Source organism: Thunnus albacares, chromosome 2 (genome assembly GCF_914725855.1).
Source record: "Thunnus albacares chromosome 2, fThuAlb1.1, whole genome shotgun sequence".
NCBI classification, from domain to species: domain Eukaryota; kingdom Metazoa; phylum Chordata; class Actinopteri; order Scombriformes; family Scombridae; genus Thunnus; species Thunnus albacares.
This window is the reverse complement of record NC_058107.1, coordinates 15,068,455-15,087,387: the sequence shown is the minus strand read 5'-3', so window position 1 is coordinate 15,087,387 and position 18,933 is coordinate 15,068,455. Positions and strand designations below refer to the sequence as shown.

The following is an 18,933-nucleotide window of genomic DNA, read 5'->3' as shown; positions in this document are numbered from 1 at the left end:
TAACTTTGCTGAAGGAATCCTGATGTGCATTTTACAGTATTTCAGTCATTTGTCAGCTATCCAAGGCACTCCAAATGAGCTCAACCCACATACATATCTAGTATTGTATATTATTCAAAAGATAGTGACTTATACAGAGTCAGTGGTGACTGGCTGGATATGTGGTGGAGACTGCATCCCAAGCTAATATGTACATCTATGGCCTTGCTGTTGCCACCAGTTGGACGAGGTGAGAAACGGGACATTGACAGATCTCTTTGGCCAGTACAAAAGCGTGTTCATTGTTTTGAAGCAAACACAAAAGCAAAGAGGAAGGACTGCATATCCCCTTTAGCCTTCAATGACCAACATTCACCTGTACACAATCTGACAACTGAAACAATAGGATTTTGTTTTCCAGGCGAAATTTATTTGATATTTAGATACAATATGTAGACTTAATGGCACACAAAAAGATCTACAGAAAGAAAAGGCACAAAATATCATACATTCACTACCATGTCCCCTGAATTTCAAAAGCTGATCAGAAACATTTAAAAGCAAGCCATTGAGAAATTAAACAGTTGTAGATTTCATAAATTAGGCTAAGACTGTACAGTTGCTTTGTGATACTTCCTCTCTCCCATATCATTGTCTCGACACATGGCAAACCATTGATTAAGGTAGTTATCTTTAGCCATTAACACAGAAGATAGACACAGAAAACATTGATTATACTGAAAACCATTTGTTTCACACCTATCACTCCTTGAGACATACACGCACACACACGCGCACACACACACACACACACACAACATCCCAGTACAGTAACAAAGACCAACTGGCTGTCTTCATATGTACAGAGATAAAATGGCACAAGCTATAAGACAACCACTTCCCATCATGTTGAAACTGTAATACCATATTTCCCACCGAAAGCGTACAGTATGATGAAAAGAAATCAATTGTTAGAGGCAACCAATGAGCAACAATATCAAAAAGGATCTTCGTGTTGTTTTCTTCACCTGAGAGTATTTTGTTGAAATGTTGCCTCGGACAATTGCTTTCAAATGTTCCTATTTTCCCAGCCTGCAAGTGCTGAATACATGTAAACACATCAGAAATCCATTCACACTCTTTGGACATGCAAATAACCCATTACAGAGGAAGTCATCGACCCCCAAACCCCCCATTAGATTAACAGAAAATTAAAAAAAAACAAAAAAAAACTTTAGAATATTTCATTACATGTGTCTTGAAAGGAAAATATGGGAAAGATGGTTGAGGTTAAACAGTTCTCTAACAACAAACTCCCAATTCCTGATGAACAATTTAACAGACATTGACACACCAAAAAAAAAAAAAAAACCCTCAAAGAACACCAGTAAGCATCAAATGAGGAAACCACTTGTACAGTATATGTATGTAACACTAGTGATAATCAACACTGTTGGCCAGTGCCTCATGATTCTGAAGCCTAAAGGGGGGTGAGGGGGGGGGAGTACACAATGGAGTTTGAAAGTCAAGAGTCATTAATATGGCATATCCATCACATGGCTGGATGGCTGGTCTGAGGCAGAGATGTAAAATCTGCAGCAACAAAAAAGATGCACAGACTCTTCTGACTTATTTTTGCTTGAAGGAACCGCACCTGCTGAGGCGCAGTGACACATACTGTATCAGGAAACATAAAAGGGAATCACAAGGAATTCTACACTTTCAAGAAGATAAAGAGTTATCACAGACAACTTCGCTCATAAAGCTCTGCCATGATTTACTCCCCAACACGTAGCAGCTACAGTAATAGCTAGTACTAACCTTTAGGCGTCGGGAAAAATTGTCGGTCAGAAATGAGGGAGGTAGCTAGAGCAAATAGCTGGCAGCAGAGGTACAACAGGTATAATAGGTCCAATAGGTGCGAAGATCCAGAGATTAAGGCAAGCAGTGTATGGTGCTGGTGTCGACTGGGCACTGGTAAGGCTGTTATGAATCTGTAAACACGCCTAGGATGAAGCAGACGCGAGAGGCCTTTTGGAAACCCGCTCTACCTCAGAGAGCCAGATGAGTAAGACAGGCCTCTGGGGTGGGCTGGGTGAGGCGGGGTGAGCAGTGCAGGGAGAGCGGTTTAGCTTGTGACAGAGGCTGGAGGGGTATAGCACCATCTGTGGCTGTTTTTCAGTGCAGTTTTTCTCTGGGGACATCTGTTATGGAGGTGAATGTTGTGTTCTATGTTATGTGTAAATGTCTTCAGAATAGGGAGTGTGTGTGTGTGTGTGGGGGGGGGGAAAGAAAATAGAGAGAAAAAAAAAAAAAAAAAATCAGTGAGAGCTGTAAACACTTCCAAAGTAACATCCTTTGGCTGAGCGAGCTTGCATGGATCTGCCCAGCTTGAGCTTTTAAGAGATCAGTCACCGCAAAGGCATCCACACCTGTGAGAGTGTGTGTGTATGTGAGAATGAATTCACATGTTTATCCTTATGTGCCCGATGTATATGTGTCATATGCATGTGTGTGTGGGGGGTTTCTGTTAAATCTGTATGGGAGTGAGTGAATACCTGTACAGGCATGATTGTCAGTGTTAATAAGATGCAGTGCTTTGGGTGAGGTGAGGTGATGGGGGGAAGGATTACAATGGGCCGAGGCGCCAAGGGTGTTAGTAATCTCTTAATGGAGGCTGTGGCAGGAAGGAACATGAGTATGACAGAGACTCATGCCAGGGAATGCAAACCACTGAGCCACAGTATGTACAGTTAAAACCGTGGAGACAAAGAGAGGTCAGACAGAGCATCATCTTGAGAGGAATGTTTTGGAGATAAAAAAGGGGAGAAAAAAAAATAATCAAAAATCGCCAAAATAACAGAGGAGATATTTGGTCCAACACCTGCCGTCGTGGATTCAGGCCAATTAATTTGTTGCTGTAAAAAAAAAAAAAAAAATTATCTGTAATCGCAAGTAGCTCCTCTTCATATCTATCCAGATGCCTAGGTCTTGTCAATAACATGATGCTGATAGCTGGCCTTTCTCTGCCCAGGAGATCAAAATAACCAGAGTCTTATCAGCTAGGATCGTGTTGGTTTCTAGAAATCAATTCCTCAGTGGATAGAATGTCTATGATTGGGTGCAAGTCAGGGATCTGCTCTATTGATTGCAGGTAGCAGAGCCCCCCCCACCCTCACTCCCTCCCTCCCTCCCTCCCTCCCTCCTCCCTCCTCCACAGCCTGAATCAGTTAAGGTAAAAAGTGGCACCAAAGAAGCCCTCTTAGCGGTCTCAATCACTGCTGTCACCGTGGTCGTTTAAAAATCCTTGTTTTCGTTTCATTCGTCTGCAGCGCTGGTTCCTCGTACTTCACCCCGTTTGCGGAGCTGTGGGGAAACGGATGGAAATGAGACACAAACGTTAAACTTATGTAAGCTGAACAGGTGAGGGCAGATTTAGTGGATGTTTGCATTCACTAGAATGGTTGCTGGTTACTAGCACGCAGGTTTAAACTCACATTTATTCATTAGATATGACAGTGGGTTTTACTTCTTGTATCTCAAACCATTAAAAATAACACATTTTCTTTTGCTAGCTGAAATCTTTTTGTTTTTCCTAAAAAAATAAAATTAAAAAAAAATCAGCTCAAACAATCCTTATCAAGCACCTTGTTTGTCTTCTAGGTAGATAAAAGCATCACTTTCAGATTCTCCCACCCTGAGGCTGATGGCTTTGGAAAGTCAATTAGTGTGAGAATCTGATAGCCAAACACCTTAATGGAACAGTTCAAACTAACAGTGGCTCTAAACAGAGGAACAGACAGATCTGATGAAATGGCGTGAGGATTCACCCTCCCACTTCTCCATCCCCCCCCCACCCACCCACCCACCCATCCTCCCTCCCTTTTTTCTCAATCACAGCACAGACTCTTTCTCAACTGCAGAATTCCATTTGTATGTTAATGAGGAAAAAAAAGGAGCCATCTTGAAGTCACTGCCTCTCTTGCCCTCTTTCGCGCCTCCCCGTTCTAGTCCGACACAACTCTACCGCTATACACCAAAAAGACAGACATGACTGTTAGTGTGTTGCGTCCACGGCGGAGTTGCTCATTCACCCAGTGCAGTCTTGTCAAGAACCTGGATCACAGCGTTTCTGTGTAGACTTGGGCCAGCATCACACTGCGTCTTCTTGTACAGTTAACTGTGACCCTGCTAACCCTTGAGCCTAGAGGTTCAGGCCTCGTTGGCCTCCTCACCGCAGCCTTCTTTGATGGCACCCGCCTGTTTACTTACTCCGAGGGAAAATGGGAAACACATGCTTGAATTGGGCGAGATGTGAGAAGGAGGAGGGTGGTGGTGGGGGGAGGCAAAGCACAAAATGCTGTATGTTGGTTGTAAGCCAGGAATGTTTGAGCCTGGCCCACTTTGGCCAGTCCAGCCCGGATTCCTCCCTTTTTCTCCTTGTACGGCCAAAAGCTCCCAGACTATTATATTATAGAGATATTTAGAGTATTTCCAAGAGCAAACTGGTGGTAAGGTTTTTACGGAGAATGTGATTCACAGAAATTAAAGCCTGTGATTTACTTTCTCTGCCTTATATTCCTCTACGGGGAAGCTGTGGATTGCAGGTACTGAGCTTGAGCAAGCCTTGTCTGTATGTTTTTAACTGCTGGCCACCTCTTAAAAAATAGCATGTGTGATTCTGAGAAAAGTTTGCACAGATGTCTGGGTATATCCAGAGGACAAGGCACTTGCATACAGAAGTGTGTACACATACACTCTCTACACACACACACACACACTCATGCGAACCAGAGTAAGAAACTTTTAATGGGTCAGCAAAAAACAGTTAACAACCTGGCACATGCGTCATATTTCTCTGCAATCTGTTGTTATTAAATCATTCAATGAGTGAGTTATGAAGTTAAACTTGAAACATACACACACGTGCACAGACACACTGAGCTAAAAGCCCCTTTTCACAACACCAGATAGGAGAGTGTGACAGCAGCGTTAGTGAGCAGCAACACAGAAACCCCACAGGGAGCAGAGAAAGTATCTGAGACTGGCCTCTACCAGTGAGAACTTACACAGCCACACTCAGACCTACACCTGGCCTGGCTACTCCTCTGCAGCCTTTGTGCCGCGCACAGAGCCCTTCTTACGCATCTAGACAAAAGTAAAAGGTAAAGTAAATCACAGAAAAGGCGATTAGGAAGTCTGTGGGGGCAGCTAGGATTAGGGTTACCATGGACAAGTTTTATGACATGTTAGTTTTTTGGAAAGCCTCCATGTCCATTTTATTATTCTGAATCCTCTTATTTATTCATGAACACACATTTATCTTCTTTCTTTGTGTTATCAACAATATGTCTTCATTTGGGTTGCGACTATAGTGACCAATATGGTTTACTGTGTTTAACCGTTACATATCTACTCACCTCATCCAGCTCCCTCTGTGTCTCTGCCTCCATCCGTCGGATGTCATCCATAGTCAGCTCCACCCACTTATCAATCCAACAGAAAAGCTGACGGTGAAAGTTAGTGAAGATCCTCTTTTCTTGCTGAAAGATAGTGGTGGGCTTGGTTAGGGCTGGGTGATATGGTTGAGTTCAATATTACTAAGAATGTGTTTGAAACGACATAGCAAAGTTACGTTATAATCATGAGGAAGTTTAATGCAATGAATTGTGTTCCGCTGGGAATCGACAGAACTGTTCACGTCAAAAACTGTTTCTAATTACAATTTAGTATTAAGCATTAATCAAACATCTGTGAAACAAAAAACACAATATGATCATATCGTCATGGTATAACTGCACTCAAAGTCAATAAATAATGTCAATAAGGCAGTAAAAAAGCACAGTAGTGCTTTTGTAAACTAGAAATCCTCAAAGAGCCTGTGTACAACTCATAAGCTAAGAGGAACAGCCTGTATGATGTTTAATTGTGTAAACATGTCACTCTAACCTCATGGATGAAGTTCTCCACTTTGGTCTGCAGGCCCCACCACTTGAACTTGACTGTAACCAGTTTGTAGGCACACATCTTTGGGCAGTCAGTCTTATTAGCCAACTCTCTCTGTTGGGAGAAGAACAGCAAACGAATGACTTACAACCCATCACTTTTTAGAACGCAGCATCAGAATAAATAACGCAGCAAAAACTTGACAGAAACTTTCCAATGAGAGAATAATCGGAAAAACAGCAGACGGCTGAGAGAATATTATTTTAGACTAATCTTGGCTGCATTCAAAGCTAAAAATCATTAATACATAATGCTTTGGGTATGGAGCTTACTGAAATAATTATCAATATGAAGATGTGCTGTGCACAGATAAAAGTGCCCTAATCTACAACACACTTTCTAAATCCATCCGCTGCTTGCACTCTGCCTCCCTCTGAAGACGAGAAGAAAAGGAGGAAGGGGGGGGGGTTGGGGCAGAGCAAAGTGGATAAACTCCAGATGAAGGGACCATTTCTCTGCCTCCGCCCTGACAGCGACACCGTTCCCGACAGGCATGCCTTTGTGGCCACGGAAGGCTGATAAAACGGTGCTCGCGAAGCGATAAGGGCGTCGCGGTGCAAAGCTGGTTACATTATTAACACCTAGGACCTGCTCGCCCCCAGAACACACATACTCTCCCCCCGAGAACACCTGTTTAATTAATCACTTCATTCTGGCTCGGCATTCCAAGAGAAAATGCCACAGACCCGCCTCAATCACCCTCATCCCACTGCCGTTTGATGCTATGATCATGGAGGAGAGCGAGAGAAGGGGAAATGAGAAACATTTCTAAATTTGCAGTGGGTTTAGAAAAGTTGTCATCGCTAGAGGAGAACTTCACATGAAACGGATTCTACATCAAAACACTTACGGTGACATTTCTTCTCTCCCTCTCTGTGCCCCACTCAAAGGAGCAGAAGTTTTCAGAAATACAAAGGGTACCGATATGCAAGCATGTGTGCATGCAGAGATAGACAAGAGTTTTATTGCTCTGAGAAGCTGGCAGAAATTGTGCCTCTGTTGTCACATAACTACTTTTTTTTCACCTTTTCAAAAACAGCCTTTTTCCATGTCCACAGCGGATGGGAAAGTGATCTAATTAAAAACACAAAATAAAAAGTTGTGCTTCTTTATTCATACTTTTTAAAGCTGTTTGGCTGCCTTTGTTCTGTGAAAATTCTTGAAGCAAAGGAAAGTTTCCCATGGTGAACTCTGAGGGCTCCACTGCAGAATAGAAATTCTCAGTGCTCTAACAGTGAGCAGGACCCGTTTGTGAGGCTGCAGGGTACGGCAGGGTTTACAGGGGGAAGCAACAAAACTCCTGACAAAGTTTCTCTGTGTGGATGAGCCATGTCTTATTGACTTTTTACTTTCCATCAAAAGTACATCAATCCTCATACAGAATCACTTCTTGTCAAGTTTAGAATCAATGTCCAAACAGAGTCTCTTTCCCATTTCTGTCTCTCTGCTGTCACACACAGACTCCTGGCAGACAATGAGGAGGTCGGCAAAGCTCAGAGAGTAAAACCTTTATCTGATCCAGTGACTTGAAATTTCTATTAGATCCAATTAGAGCTGAGAAAGAGGTGATTTATCTTCATCAAATTGCAGCCTTAGGCTGCATTCACACCAAATCTGGCAATCCGGCACTATGATGCGGGGGGCTACAATGGTGGGGGGGTGTTGTTTGAGGTATCAGTGAGACAATGAAATACGTTTCAGCAAGATGAGCTGGAGTTACAGATTAATGCATTGAAGGACTTACCAGAAGCCAAAACACTGGCAACCGGTGGCAACTGTTTTTTCTTTCGTCGCAATGATCATGAGGTAAACAGCCGAATACACCGTTCACATTATAAAATAATCCTCCAGGAATGCACGCTTGCATGTATGTGATCGCCCGATGCAGCGTGACATCGGTTTGGGTTTCAGCAAAAGTTGAGTCCGGCTCAGTTTCTTGCCGGATGGCCGCTGTGGTTGTTTGCTGAGCCCTGTGCAGTCCGCACTCCTGCCACCTGAACACACTGCCTCCATCCACAGGAATGGGAAGCAGCCCCACTCCAGCCTTCCTCCTGCTCTGTGCTCTTCTGATAATTACAGGTAACAGTGTTTGTGTGTGAAAAAACTCTTTAATGTCAACAATTCTTTACAAATTGAAATAAAAGTCTAAAAAACTAAATAACTGATTGTGTAAGCATGTTAATATCTAGTTGTGGTATTGTTATCTTGTGTATCTTGAGTCTATGAGGATACGTCCATATCAGTTTTTGCACATCTGGACACCACAATTTCCCCCTCAATTCTGTTTTGAAAAACTGCACAAGCTCTGTCAGGTTGCATAGGGACCATGAATGAAATGCATTTTTCAAGTCAAGCCACAAATTCTTGATTAGATTGAGGTCTGGTCTCTGAGTCTAACTCTATGACATTAACACTGTTGTTTTAGGCATTTCCTGAGTACCTTTATGCTTGGGGTCAGTGTCTTCCTGGAAAAGAAATCTTCTCCCAAGTAGCAGTTTGCTTGCAGATTGCATTAAGTTTTCCTTATAGGATTTTCCTGTATGTTGCTTCATTCACTCTACCCGCTGTCTTTACAAGCCTTCCCAGGCCTGCTGCAGAGGAGCATCCCCGCAGCATGATGCTGTCACCACCAAACACCACACACAAGCTCAATCTTTGGTCTCAGACCACTGAACTTTCTTCCACTTTGTTTGAGTCTCACAAATACCTTCCAGCAACACAAGCCAAATGTTATGTGCGTTGTTTTCAACACTGGCTTTTTGTTAGTTGTGGGTTACTCAACAATAGCTGTACACAGTGTCTCCCATCCCATCACATCGCATCCCAGCCATTGAACCCTGTAGCGCCTTCAGAGTTGGCATAGGCCCCTCTGTGGGGAGGACAGCCTGCTCTCGACAGATTTACAGATGTTCTGTATCTTTCCATTTTTTTTTTATGCCTTGGAAATTTTCTGTTAAACTGTAAAATTACTCCAGCCATGTTGAATTTCCAGGGTAAAAACACTGCAGCAGTGTTTTTTTTAACAATGAAGAACTGCATAGAATTATACAAGGTCTTGTGCAATTCAGTGTTTTAGGAATGAAATATGTGAAGCTACAGCTGCAGGAACGGGTCTTGTGTACATAAATGACAATGAACAGATATGAAGGCAGCAGATCAGTACCTTCCAGGTGGGCCCCAGGGGTCCTCTGCCGGTCTTCACTGACTTGAAATTGGCGGGGTCTTCATCTGGCTTGTAGTCCTACAATGAGAATTATTTATATAATTAATACACACATGATATTTAGCTGACAAACTGTTTAACAAGCTGTGAAAAACATCAGAATATTAATTTAAATATTGATATATAAATAATGGTACACTATAATTTAAACAAGAAGAAGTAGATGTTTGAAGTTTTGTTAACGCAGTTTTAAGAAATCTGCAAGTTCTGTTTGTTGTTTTTAAAAGACAGTATGTTAAGATTATTCAAATTCAATGGAAAGTTTAATTTAATTGTGGCATTCAGTAGTTTCCAGAATTGTTGGTGTGTTTGTCGTACACTACACTCATTCCCCAAAGTCTGACATCTTCGGAGATAATGTCAGGCAGCAAGACCAGAGCACAACTAAGCCATAAGTGGCTAAGAGATAAAGCAGCGTCTATGGGCCATTAATGCCACTAGCAGCATCTGTTTAATTAGGGTGACACTGGTGCCAGTTAATAGAAGTGAATGCATGTGCGTCTACCTGCATGAGAGCTGATGAGTGTTTGGGCTGCTGCACAAAGTACTTGTATATGTGAGGCCAAGTACAGCTGCACTTACTGCAATAGCGCTCTTAACTTATACCCTATATATACAGAACATAGTCATTTCCTGCCAAACCCATTTAAGTGAACTAACCGCTTCTTGCCCGTTGCACAGCAGGATCCTGATCCCATGGTAAACAGATTCTTAAAGCATATAGAAAGATACTGAATGATACTGAGCACATATGCCAAGCACATGACAATGTTGACTTCATAAAAACAGGCAACAGAAATAGTAATACAAATAAATGAAATGGCTTTCAAATTATCAACAGCTCAAGGGCCCAGCAATTTTAAATAAATCATGATGCGCCTGCAGCTAAAAGCTACTTTTCAGGGCTATCGGCCAACAGGAGGGTGCCAAACGTGTGGAAACTGATAGAAACCCACCCCTACACACACACACACACACACAATAATTTGGCTGTTTTAATGCTGAGAGCTCCATCACTATAACAATACACTGTTCTGCACTAATGAGGTCTGTGAATCGATGTGCCGCGCTAGACGAAAAAAGGAGCTACTCCTCAAGTAAAAGAGTGTGTGTTAGAGTGCGAGTGTGTTTGTGCCGTGTGTGTATTTGTCTAGTTCCGGCATACGAAGCACTGTGAGCCTTAATTACACTAACAAACTCATCGGTGCTGGCGGTACGCCCCAGGCCCTGCAGCCATGCCTGAGGCTGAGGGCTGATAGGGCCCTCAGACACAACACACTCCTCCAGCAAGGCAAACACGTCCGCCTCGTTAACTACCCACCCCAAACAAACACGTACATACACACACGGAGAAACCAACACTTCTCAGCCAAATAGCCACACATACGCGCTCACAGAGCCACAGATAAATGAGGCAATGTGATGTCAAATAACAGCAATAACTTGTAACATCTTCAAATAAGATTTCAGAGATTCAATGTGGAGCATTAAAAACTCATATTTATACTTTGAAATGTTATTGAGGGAACCTTCAGATGCTCCTGTCAAATTCAGCATGTCGTTTTTAAAACACAAAGATTTCAAAGATAAAAAAAAAAAAAAAGTGATGTTCAGTGAAAGTAAGAAGCATGAGGAGCTTTAGTTAAACGGAGACCAAATGTTACACAATTCACATATAAATCAATACGTACTGGGATGAGTATTCAATCTACTCTAACCGTCCAATGTGATATTCTGAGAGAAAACTGCCATTTCTTTCCTTCTTTTAACCCAGACAGGTATGTGTTTCACTGTACTTCTAGTAATGCAGACAAACTAATATAAATTCCAAATCTCTTAACAAGCCAATGTTGGATCCACTAGTTCCAGTAGACACACAACAGTAGAACAAAAAGGTGCAAAGTCAGCTTGAAACAATTAGATTCTTAAAAATCAATTAGTCCTTCATTATGAAATGAATCAACAGTTTAAGGATTGCTTACTTGTTTATGTAATTTGTCAAATGTGATGATTTACACGTTTTTCCGTCTCATATCATTATAACTTCAATAAGGAAGTTAAATGTTGTTCTGAAAACAAAAAAAAATTACAATGGGAAGACATCACCTTAAGCTCTGGGGATTTGTGGTTCATTTTAATTTATGACATAAGCTACAAAAATAACGGATTAGCACAGATGGAGCCAATTGCTGACTTATGGAATACAACATTTAAAATGAGACAATACTGATGCTTATGACTTCTGTATTGTCCCGGCCCTAATAGCAACCATGATTTCTAAAATCACTTCATGTATGTTCTTAGCAACTCCAAATTTTAAAAAATGAAGAAATTTCTGTGTAAATTACTGCTGAAAAGTAAATAAAATGAGCTAATAGCTCCTCTTCAAAAATAAATAAATAAGCACTGTTTACAACGTTCCTTATGTGAAGTGTATTGGGTTTGGCAGTTAGCTTGGTAATGATCAGGCCTGTCCACATGAAGGCGCCAAACTGCTTTTAGCTTCCACTGAAAGTATGCCAAGAGGGTTTCTACTTACAGCATTGGACACTTGACTTCTGTCTGCAATGTCAATGGGTACAACACTGACATCCTGCCATGTGGAACTGTCTAGTTTGTGCACCTGAGAAAGAGAGAGAGAGAGAAAAAAACCCAAACATTTGTAGGAAGAGTATACAAACTCAAATCCAATGTTCAAACAGGATATTTGCTTGTTATATTGTAGAGTTACTCACGTTTTCTTGTGTTCCAAGGTCTGGTTTATGCCACGTCTCAATCTTAATGAAGAAATTGTCTTTCATATACTCATTCTGGAAGGAAGAGTCAGAACTTAGTCGAAGGAATACTTTCATATTACAAATATTACAAGAAAGAAAGACATTTAAGGCTACCTACCGTCACAACTGATTGAGGTTAGGCATGAGGAGAGAGGGGAAAGAAAACAAAACGCAACATTACCGATACATATTAAATAAAACACTGTAAATTCACACCAACAGAAAATTCAAAGCCATGACGCAAGAAACGCAAGAAGAAAAAAGTATATTTAACCCAAGGAGAGGGTGAAGGGTTTCAGGGTAAAGGAAAGGTAAAGTCATGTGGGGAGGGGACTCACTGGTTCTGCAGTAAGGGTAGGCGTTCCAGGCTTTTTCATGAAATACCAGGGAGCCTTCAGGGGCTAACAGCTTGACAAACCCTGGGACTTTACTGTAGGGTGGGGGGGGGGGGGAAAGGATGGGAATGGGTAGAAGTATTTGGATAAGTAAAGACTTCTCAGTGGTTCTACAGGAAAAGATTGTGCAGGAGGGAAAACATACAACTTGGAATGCTTCACATCACAGATAAGACAACACTGCCACTGGCTGGTAGCACATTGCAATTACACTGTAAGATACAAATTATGGAAGCAAATAAAAAAAGGGAAATAAAAAGCACATACCTCTTAAGGTGGTAGATTTTGTGTGTATACTGTCCTTTCTCTCCGTCTTTTTCATAGGGCTCATTCTTGAGTACCTCAATGCCCTCACCACCTCCTGTCTCATTTTTACTTGCTTCAGCCACTGAGAACAACTGTCCCACTTGATACTGTAAAACAAAAATACAGTGGTATTTCATAGTTTGCAGTATAACTAGAAAATAAACTTGCTGATGCCCCCTCTTCAGTGAAGTATAGACTATGTCCTAATTTTTAATGTCACAAAATAATAATATAACAGCCATAATATTGACGGATCATTTGCATTTTAAGTTTATCTCACATCCTGCAGGCTGAATTTCTAAATGTCTCATGTTATGATGGTTGAATAAGAGACAGTGCAACAGAAGGATGGATGTTTGATTACATTGCACACAGTATGTACACCGCAGCTCCTATTAGAGTCTGTCCCCTCAAGAGAACACTTACTTTTCAATTATTTGGAATGAGCTTTAAAATGCTGCTGTAATTGCCAAGAGATTTTACAGCCGTATAAGGAAGGAGGGTGAGAGTCTGGGATTCATGACATTAACTTCTATAAACACAGGGAACATTTGCCTGCTCTTGTAAAACAATCACAAGAATTACAAATGATGCCTTTTTGGTTAAGAATGTGTTGCCTTAACTTGTAAACAGCAGCCAAACACTGGAAATGATATGATAGAAGTGCACTGTTTTTCATTGTCTTTACTCTTTTGTGAGGATAAAACAATCATTTTAAAGAACAGAGCATTACAGAGACTTGATGTAATTCCTATAAACCACAACTCTTGTGACACATTTTCAGGCCAAATAAGGGATTCAAGTTCTACTGAATGTCAGACTAACAGAGAAAGAAAAATGAATTGGGGTGCAAATGTAAAATGTTTGCCAGTACTACAGTGGAACTGAAACAAACATAGAATATTGGCTGTCTGTCAGTGAATAAATGACACAACCCGGGGCCCGGCCCGGCCCAAGTTCCCGTGTCCAGCTGAAGTTGAGGGGGTGTTAGGCCCGAGGTTAGCGACAACTTCAGGCCAGGCTCACTTAAGGTGGACTGACCTTTAAGGTGAACCAGCTTCTTATTTTAGTAACAAGCTCCTCCTCCGAGTTTTGATAAGTTTCTTTTTTTAGACATGTTTTAAGGCGGAGATAGAAAATACATGTAAGCGAGAAAAAAAGTGAATATTTCACATCCTCTGCACTCTGTCATGGATGGCTCCTGTTAGTACATAAGCTTTGTCTTTTTCAGCAGACGAAGGGCATAGGTGAAGATACAAAAAAAAAAAAAAAAAAAAAAAAAGGTAAAATCCAAAAGATAAAAATCACTACTAATGCCCAGATATTTCCAAGACTGCACATTATAACAATATCATCAGAGGGTTGATTAAAACTGCTTACTCACCTCCTCAACACTACAGGGTAAAACCACACGGCTGCAAGAGAGAGAAAGAGAGAGATGAGGTTACATTCACAACACTTGTTTCTTAAACTCTTCACTCTTCATATTACAAATTAGTATTATGGCCTTTTTTTGACTCATTTTTTATAAATACTGAGTGTATCTTAAACAAAGCTGTGACATTATATTCACCAAAAGTTGTTAAACTCTTTAAATCCATCTTTCCTTACAGCCCAGATTCCGCTCTGTCCTGTTTCAGAAGTTATTTACATAAAATCAGCATTATTAATTACCACCTACTCCGATTGGCTGGAGGTGTGGCTCCCACCTTCACCCACAGCCAATCGGCCAATCAACACCACTAGCTCCTGAGCCACGAATTTCAAATTTTTCAAACAACTTAAAAAGACAGAGGCGATAGAATTGAGTGATTTTACAGAACAGTCAGGCCCCCATCATCACCCCAATACATCCCATAACTCATATTTCTTGTTTTCCATAATACCAGCCTTTTAAACAATTCTACTTCAATATGAAGAGAACAATATACAATATAATCACCCCAGATAGAGACAGAGCGCAATTACGAGCCCACCCACCCCGGAGGGGAAAACAATTCATTGCTCGCTATTGACTTTCACTTCTGTTTGCTAACAAACAACAGAAAAGCTGCTGTGTGGTGGAATGCATGATCAACAGAACCCAGAACTAAATTTTTATAAGCTGCCGAACCGAAAAACTGAGCCTTTAAGAAGACAAAAGTGGATACGGGGCTGCGTGCCATGCGGTGGGAGAGACAGACCCGACCTGAACAGCTCAAAAACCTCCTAAAAATGACACGTATACCTGAACACGCTGCTGCTCACAGAGAACAAACATAAAAGTAAAAGCAGAACAGCTGTTTACTGGAAAGGCAGGCAGTGTTTGTAACAGACATTTAAATCACAGAATAGCTAACCTGCATTCAGCTGAAATACTGTATAAACTGTATAACTGTATAAAGAGCTTGGATGGGAAATGATTGCATGTCTATGTGTGTAATTTCCCTGCCTATATTTAACAAACTGTAGTGCTCTGTCTCTATAATGTTTCACTCTATGCAATAAAAGACAAAACAGGAATCAATTTACTTTGTTTGTATCACAGTCCGTAGTAGCAGATCATTTTCAAAACGTCGTAAAATATAAGAAAAAGTCAGCAGATGCACACATATCACAAATAAAAAACTGATAATTCATTGTTAAACCTTAATATTTCTTCACATCTCAAAAGTTAAACTTGTTGTGTAACTTCTGGTAGCCTCCACAATGCATCAATTATTATTCTCTGCCTTGAGCGCATTTTCACACATCAGTGCATTTCAGTCATAATGACAGGGACATGCCAATTGTCTGTCACTCTCCACACGGTTTGAAGCAAATATGAACCAGAACAGAAGCATCAGTGACGCCACAGTCGTGTGTGCTTCTCATCATGAGATCAGAAATAACCTCCACAAGGCACAGAAACCTCCTTACTACGGAACAGGAAGCTAGTTGTGGTCACTCTTCCTGAGGAAAAACCATTACTGGCCAGTTCGACACACTGCTGACTTCAGCAGGATGAGAGGAACCCATCACTAGACCAGAGTGGAAAAAGTTAAAGCTGAGGAAAGCAGAGATTGGATTTGGTTAAGAGATGAAGAAAAAAAAAAAAAAAAAGAGGTGTGAGAGGAAGGTGTGAGAGTGTGAGAGGAGCAACAGAAAGTGTAAGCAGTGATAGTTTAAAAGACAACAAATGTGCTGCACAAACCAGTAAAATAAGATGCAGCTGTTTGAAAGATAAAATCTTTAACATTTAGATATCTTATGTAATTAAGACAGTATTACGTTTTTGCATAGTAAAAAAATACAACAACTTTGTTCTACACGTTCCAGCAGACTTCTACTTCAGGGTGTGGTATGCTGTGACCACACCAACTGCATCATTTACCCTGACGAAAATGAAGCTGCAGTCAGTTACCACTAACCACACAGTGCAAGAGAAAAACAAAGCAGTCAGAGGAAGTTCTTTCAAAGCATTCATCTAAAGTGAGGCTGCTTTTTTTTACCTCATTGCACTTTGATGATGAGCTGTGGCAAACCATGACAATGGGAATTGGAGTTTTGTCCAGAATTAACAATACTCTATTAACTTGTGTTGAAATAAGGTTAATCTTTACAATGGCACCCAGTGACAGATGATCTTCTCTCCAGGCTGTTGTGAGAGCTCCAAAGCAAGGTTTTGTGATGAGTGATATTGACATTTAATGCAGTCAAGGACTAAATACACAGTCGAGGGTCCTCAAATTTGAAAAATGAAGTGAACAGGAGCACAATGAGTAAATGAGATGTATTAAAAATATGCATGGGATTAGTAGCAGCACTTTAGAACAGCACTGCATGGCAGCGGATACATGTAGACGTAATCTTCCTCCTCAGAATGTGAACACATGTCAGTGTGCTCCACCTGCAGTAGTGCAAGTGCTTTCTCTCTGTTTACCATACAGGCACTGTACTGTGATACAATTAAGGCAATGTAGTGCTGAAGTGTATTTCTAAACATGTTAATAGTAATGCTGTGCAATATCTAGAGAATAAGACATTGTGGTAACATGGTTTGATATAACTCTAATCATCTCTGTTGATTGCAGAAATAAAACCAGAATCTTCATCAATCCATCATCATCTCCTGATGTTCAACTGAACAACAAGATGTTAAAACTAAATATATTATGTAGGTCTAAACCACTATCACTTGAATGCAAATAACTGGTAGCAACTAGAGCTGTAACACTTATTCAATCGGTCAGTCGGAAGAAAATTAATCTGCAATTGATTAATCCGCATTTTGTTAATCTATTGAGAGTTTAAGTCATTTTCCCAACAAAAACGACAAAATTGATTCCAGCTTCTCAAATGGGAGAATATGCTGCTTTTCTTGGTCTTATAGTAAACTGTATAATTAGTAGGAATAAACAAGAAATTTCAAGACATCAACTTGTGCTCTAGGAAATTGTTATGGACATTTTTCACTGTTTTCTGATGCTTTATAGACAAAACCATTAATCAGGAAAATAATGGATCAATGCACTCCTAGTTGAAACATGAATAAATCCATGGAAATTGAGCACAGAACCAAACCTTGGACTGTTTTTAAACTTTCTGATCTGCTTAAAATGGTTAGCTAGCATTTGGCTATAATACATGTTAGCCTTCAATCTTCTTGCAAATACTAAGCTGTATAGTTTAGGATTGTGTTAAACAAACAACTTATAATCTGATTTTGTTAGAATGGTGTAACGCTGCTGTGAGGTTTAAATGAGGTCATTTCATTTGAGCAGGAGGATTTAGACAAATTAGCCGAGTCTCACATAAAATAGTGTCAAGGATACATCAAATGGAAATGATGGCTCCAGCACCTCGTCGCCATGAAAACACAAAATATGATTATGATGGTGAGTGGCTATGACAAAGTGGGAAGAATAACTTTACGACAGACTTCCTGCCTTGATCAAAACGCACCAATTCCTTCACTGATTGAGCCAAAGAAAACAACCAAGCATCCTTACGTTTCCCAATCTAGCAGGCACGATTTAATAATAGCCTGAAGCTAATATTATCCGCCATTATGAAAGTTAACTGCTGTGATTTGACGGATTTTTTCGACTGGATAATTTAGTCTTGATGTGTAAACGAGTAGGCTATATTTTGGCTCAACTTCATGACTCAGACAGCTAACGTTAACAGCTAGCTAGCGTTAGCTAAATACTGCTATCATTATAAAGCCAGCTAGTTGAATAAAACAGACTGGTTCAACACGAGACGACAACCAGCGAATTCGCCTATTAATCAAAGTCTCTTATCTTGTTTAAGATTAGCTGGCGCCACCGAAGGGTTACGTGTCAGTGTTGCTAAAAAGTGAAGATAACATTAGCAGCGCTATTTCCCCATTCATGTTAACTGTTAGGTACGCTAGCATTAGCAAATCATGAGCTAACTCGTAGCTCAAGTTAGTTTAAGTTTTAAAGCTTGATATAGTAAAGTCTAAACGGTACTCTTTATGGTTTAAACACACCACACCAACCACAGACTGAAGTGTTTAAAAGGCCTGCTACGTGGACACATGAGAAGCTGTGTGATAACCACAGCTGTCACACACAGTGCTGTCAAAGCCGGTAGGCCACAGAGCAGCTCTTGAGCAATCCCACCCTTCCCTCGTGTATCTGACACACACACACCGGGACAAGATCAAAAGTTTTCATTAGTGTCCAGCCACTGAAACAGCTCCACAGCCAAACACAATCCTTTATTAAACGAGTCATTGGTTTCAAAATCTTAAAAAAGGAACGGTTTAGAGAGAAATATCGCACTTACTACTCTTTGATGAGGACCATCGTAGCTCGCTCCTCTCGACGCCACTGGCACTGACCAGCGACCGCTGATTTCTGCTGACGTCATGAGCTGGTAAGAGCTGTGCCCGGTCCCTCCCTCCTGCTCAGTGATTTGCAGAGCAAGGTATGGACGTACCTAAGTACCTAGTATAAACCAATGAAAGCCCTTTCTGGTGGCTTTTTAGCCCGCCTAATTTATATCTGGTTTGATCAAGCAACGGGAAAAAACAATTCGTTCATAATAAAGATTTTGGGCGTGCAATTCTAGTACTTGCTGCATTGCCTGAAGCCCAGTTCCTTTGTTTATTGACGTGTTTTTAGAGCTGGTGCTGAGCTTTGCATGCGTCTACTATCTACTGTACAACATTTTTGGCTTGTGTGTATTGGTGTGACCCCTTACATGGCCTTACAGTAACTGTGGGGATGAACTATGAGCAGCTAACCAAAGAGTGAGA

At 40.9% G+C, this 18,933-nt stretch overlaps 1 protein-coding gene across 2 annotated transcripts; it reads right to left on the bottom strand.

Annotated features, from left to right (window-relative positions):
* Positions 1-387: 387 nt before the first annotated feature.
* Positions 388-18,561, bottom strand: LOC122993566 (phosphatidylinositol transfer protein beta isoform). 2 transcript variants are annotated; one of them, XM_044367853.1, is made up of 12 exons: positions 18,462-18,561; positions 14,071-14,101; positions 12,648-12,793; positions 12,324-12,415; positions 12,104-12,111; positions 11,944-12,018; positions 11,748-11,831; positions 9,149-9,226; positions 5,929-6,039; positions 5,400-5,522; positions 5,049-5,127; positions 388-3,345 (listed from the first exon to the last, which is right to left on the bottom strand). In XM_044367853.1, the coding sequence occupies exons 1-11, from the start codon at positions 18,479-18,481 to the stop codon at positions 5,080-5,082; spliced, it is 816 nt and encodes a 271-aa protein (XP_044223788.1). In that variant the 5' UTR covers positions 18,482-18,561; the 3' UTR covers positions 388-3,345; positions 5,049-5,079. The 2 variants fall into 2 exon arrangements, with proteins under 2 accessions (XP_044223788.1, XP_044223795.1); XM_044367860.1 differs by lacking the exon at positions 5,049-5,127 and having other exon boundaries at positions 18,462-18,560.
* Between the last annotated feature and the right edge of the window lie 372 nt (positions 18,562-18,933).

What these genes read in the sequence shown, in the direction of transcription:
- LOC122993566 (XM_044367853.1), bottom strand. Translation starts at nt 18,481, where the DNA reads ATGGTCCTCATCAAAGAGTA. An exon ending in ACCTTGGAACACAAGAAAAC is followed by an intron (nt 11,832 to 11,943) that starts GTGAGTAACTCT and finishes TCTCTTTCTCAG; the next exon opens with GTGCACAAACTAGACAGTTC. An exon ending in TGGAGAACTTCATCCATGAG is followed by an intron (nt 5,523 to 5,928) that starts GTTAGAGTGACA and finishes ACTATCTTTCAG; the next exon opens with CAAGAAAAGAGGATCTTCAC.